The 4,018-nt window shown below is 68.2% G+C and overlaps 1 protein-coding gene across 1 annotated transcript in view; it reads right to left on the bottom strand.

Moving 5' to 3' along the window:
* Positions 1–354: 354 nt before the first annotated feature.
* Positions 355–4,018, bottom strand: part of MNEG_13206 (hypothetical protein) — a gene marked incomplete at both ends in the record, with an annotated part of 5,329 nt that continues 1,665 nt past the window's right edge. Inside the window, 10 exons of the mRNA XM_014038322.1 lie at positions 355–475; positions 673–797; positions 1,106–1,183; positions 1,435–1,515; positions 1,771–1,869; positions 2,095–2,224; positions 2,605–2,753; positions 2,924–2,975; positions 3,343–3,406; positions 3,629–3,795. Of these exons, the coding sequence (XP_013893776.1) occupies positions 355–475; positions 673–797; positions 1,106–1,183; positions 1,435–1,515; positions 1,771–1,869; positions 2,095–2,224; positions 2,605–2,753; positions 2,924–2,975; positions 3,343–3,406; positions 3,629–3,795 (1,066 nt within the window). The remainder of the gene's footprint in view (positions 476–672; positions 798–1,105; positions 1,184–1,434; positions 1,516–1,770; positions 1,870–2,094; positions 2,225–2,604; positions 2,754–2,923; positions 2,976–3,342; positions 3,407–3,628; positions 3,796–4,018) is intronic.

The raw sequence follows: 4,018 nt of genomic DNA on the forward strand, positions 1-4,018 counted from the left end.
TTTGTGGGGTGTGGGGGTATTGGGGGCTGGCAGATTACCCAGGGTGTTGAGGAGTTCGTGGGGTGTTTCAAGGTGGGGTTGGATTTTCTTTAAAGGAGAAAGTGCTGTTGGGCGCGCGTGCTGTTGGGCGCGCGTGTATATGTGTGCGTGCGTGAGTGTGAGTGACTGAGAGTGAGTGAAAGGGTCAACATGCATGCATTCACGCGTGCGCATGCAGTGCATGGGCGAGTTCAAGAGCCACTTGATGGCCACTTGCAGTGGCCGCAGCCCTGCCTGAGGAGAACACAAGGCCCGGAATTCTCACTCAGTCCCCGCATAAGCACACGAACACGCACGCACGATGGGCGCCCCCAGTCAGCACAAGTCAGCACCCACCTTCAGGTCTGACCCCAGGTCCAGGCCAAACTCCACGGGCAGGCCGTCGGGCGTCTTACGGGGCAGCGCCGCCACCGCGGCCGCGATCTCCGGCTTGTACCTGCCGCACGGGGGTTTCAAAGGGGAGCGGTTTACTCAGATCGGTGTCAGAGGCTGTGGGGACGTGGCCTTGGTGCGCAAGGGCTGAGACTGAGAAAGAAGGGAGTGAAGGGGGGGGCATCAAGGCAGCGGTGTTCCCAGGGGTGAGAGGGCGGTCGCAAGGGGCAGGGCAGGGGCGGGGGCGTTGAGGACGCCCACCTGGCGCCGCCCGCGCGCGCGGCGGCGGTGGCGACGGCGGCGCGGAAGGCGGCCGCAGCGGCGGGCCTGCGGGCCTTAGCGGCGTCCGCCACCAGGGTGTACAGGCCCTGGGTGTAGGCGTAGACCTGGGGGGTGGGGTTTGTGTGTGTGTGTGTGTGTGTGTGTGTGGTGGGTGAGGAAGGGATGGGGTGTGGGTGCTGGAGACCACTCGAGTTGCAGGGTGTGTGGGCTGGGACGAGTGCGGGGCAGCCGGCAGGGGTGGGGGGGACGTGAAGCCACAGCCTGGGGCGCGACCGCCAGGGACTTCGGCACACACACACACACACACACATATATACACACACATTACACACACATACGCGCGACACACGTTGCGTGTGCTGGTAGGCTGAGCAACACACACGCAAGAGCGCACACTTTCCAGCAGCCGCACCTGGTCTGACACCTTGGGGCCCTGCGCACCCAGGCGGTCCAGGATCAGGGTCTGCGCCTCACACAGGGCCGCGGCGGCCTGGTTTTGGGGGGGAGGGTCGTGCGTGAGGTTGGAAGAGGGGCCGGCAGTTGGTTGCGAGCCGTCCGGCCCGTACGGGCAAAGACGTGGGGGCAAGGACAGGGAGACCCACAACAGCGGCGCTCAGCCGCGCTGGCGTCGAGGATAGGCCTGCCCTGCGTCAGCCAAGTTTTGCAGGCTTTCTGCGCCGCGCCAGCGCCCGCATGTGCGGGAAGCCGCGAGGTCACAGCCACGCAGCCCGACGGGCCCACCTGGACGGACACGCTGTCGGGGGCGGCCGCGATGGCGCCACCGGCGGCGGTGAGCAGCGCCGAGAGCGCGTCCTTGTCAGCCTGCGATGATGAGGCGGTGGGAGATGAGCCCGCATGGATATGGAACGACCGACATGCATATGCACACGCCGCAAGCAGACAGTCCATAGCGCAAGTGCGGCGAGCGTCTAGACACGACCGGGCCTGACCGGCGCTGGGGAGGTGTGCGTTGCCATCAATGCAAGCACACGAGAGGGGCGTGCGAGCGCACGTGTGCGCTGCGGCATGCGTGCGGGCCGGCACGCGGCCGGCGTGGGGCCCGGCCAGCCTGCGCACCGAGCCGAGCAGCGCCAGGCCCCAGGCGGCGTGGATCGCCTGCTCCGTGGACAGCTCCGCTGCGCCCGCCTTGATGGCGGCGGTGGCCTTGGTCAGGGCCTTCGCAGGGGGGCGGGGGCGCAGCGGAGAGTGCGGCGTAGTTCAAATGGTGCGCGGGGCGTCGCGTCAGGCATCTAGAGTGCAGCCTTTGCCGGTAGCAACCAGAAGCCCCATCGGCACCCAAAACAGCATCCAACAGCAAGCAAGCCGCGAGAGGCCTGCAGGTACCCAGGATGGTGGACGTGCACCCAGTAAGGTGCAGCCGCATCCCCCTTTCCCCCCCACCTGCGCATCGAGCTTGTAGTTGAGGGTGGCAAACGCCCACACGGCCGCGGCCGCGTCTGCGGGGGCGTCGCCGGCGCCGAGCTTGGCGCCGAGCGCCTTGCCCAGGGCGTCGAGGACCGGCTTGTCCACCCTGCGCAGGTGTGCGTGTGTGCGCGCGTGCGCGCGCGCGCGCGTGTGTGTGTGTGTGTGTGTGTGTGTGTGTGTGTGTGTGTGTGTGCGCGTGTGTGTGTTGTGTGCGAGTGTGCATGCCCAAGCGAGATGACCTTTGTAGGGGCGAACAGCTGCCCCAGCTGTCGCCGAGATCCGCCCATCACTGCTGCTGGTTGCGTATCAGAAAGCAGCTGCGAGCGCTGAGCAGGCGGCCTTGCACGCGTGCAGCGCAGCTCCGCGACGGACCGCCGCCCAGCACACATGCCCAGAGCTCCGCGGCCTCGATGGGCAGCCTCGCCACGCATCCCGGCACCACCCAGAGCAAAGCCGCCACGCCCGCGACCCCGCCGCCCTTCAAACCTGCCAAGCTTGGCCAGCGCCCACGCAGCCTGCGCGGCGTCCTTGGCCGACGCGCCGCCAATCTTCGACACCAGGGCGCCCGCAGCAGCCTTCGCATATGTGCTGTCCGCAGCGCCGGCCGCGGCGCCACCCCACAGCAGCTTGGCCAGCTGCGTTTCAAGGGTAAGTAGGTGCAAGCACAAGAGAAGGTGAGGCCGGTCCGACATTACAGGGCGGGGGAGGCGCGTGCGCGCTCCAGCGGCAGCGTGTGCAAGTGCGCGGCCGGGGCGTGGGGCGGCGGCAGGCCTTGGAGAGGCCGCAGCGGGCTCGCGCGCCGCACCTCGGAAGCCGAGAAGTCGGCGGCGCCCTTGGTCAGGCGGTCAGACACGCCCCTGGTGCAGGAAGGGTAGGGTGTAAAGGGTGTGAGGGGCGCGGCGGCCTGGATTCCAGGTGGAAAGTTGAGACTGTGACGGAGCCGCACGGCCCAGCTGATTCGTCCCCGCCACGAAACTGCTCCAGGCTGGTCGGGCCCTCAGCGGCTGGCTGTACGCTCAGGCGCAGGACAGGGAGCGCATTTGCCCGCGAAGAGCGCAGCATGCTGCTCGGGGTCAGGAGCAGCAGCAGCGCACAAATGTGCGCAGGGCAGCAGGAACCACACTGTGGCAGCCGCAAGCGCGTGTACGGGCTGAGCAGCAACCGGTGCTCTCTTTGTGGGCGCGAGGGCAGCAGCTGCAGCGGCTGCGCGTCCCGGGCCCTCACTTGAAAAAGTCGGGGTCGTTCACGCCGGCCTTGCCCAGGGCCTCCACCACGGTCGCCAGCTGGGCTGCGGCCACACAGCACGGGCGGTTTGGGGGCCAGGACGGCGGCGGGCACGGGTTGAGGCAGGGTGGGGCGGAGGTGGTAGGGGCCCGGTGGTGCCCGGCCAAAACAGCGACGGCCACCCCACTGAGCAAACTGACAGGTCCTGCGTCACCAACGCACACATACGCCGAGCCCCAGCGCCTACAGGCGCTCGGCCCACAGGCGACAGCCCCCGTGTGCGCACCCGGCGTGAAGCTGCCGAGCAGCTTGGTGGCGGGCGCCGCGAGGTCGAACGCGGTCTTGAAGTGGCCCACGTTGGCAGTGGTGGCGGCCCAAAGGAAGGCCGTGAGGGAGGCGGCATCAAAGCCGCCCTTCAGGGCGCCCGCCTTCTCAAAGATCTTGCCCCACAGCCTGCGCGGTGTCCGCATTCGGAGTTGGCGCGAAGGAATGTGAGGCTCACCGCACCAACGGATACGACATGACTTGCACTCTGGCTGCCGCCACTGCTGCTGCTGCTGCTGCTGCTGCTGCTGCTGCTGTGGCTGCGGCTGCTGCTGCTGTTGCGGCTGCTGGCGTTGCGGCTGCGGCCGCTGCCGCCGCTGCCGCTGCTGCCGCTGCCGCTGCTGCCGCTGCC

Source organism: Monoraphidium neglectum (genome assembly GCF_000611645.1).
Source record: "Monoraphidium neglectum strain SAG 48.87 unplaced genomic scaffold scaffold03689, whole genome shotgun sequence".
NCBI lineage: Eukaryota > Viridiplantae > Chlorophyta > Chlorophyceae > Sphaeropleales > Selenastraceae > Monoraphidium > Monoraphidium neglectum.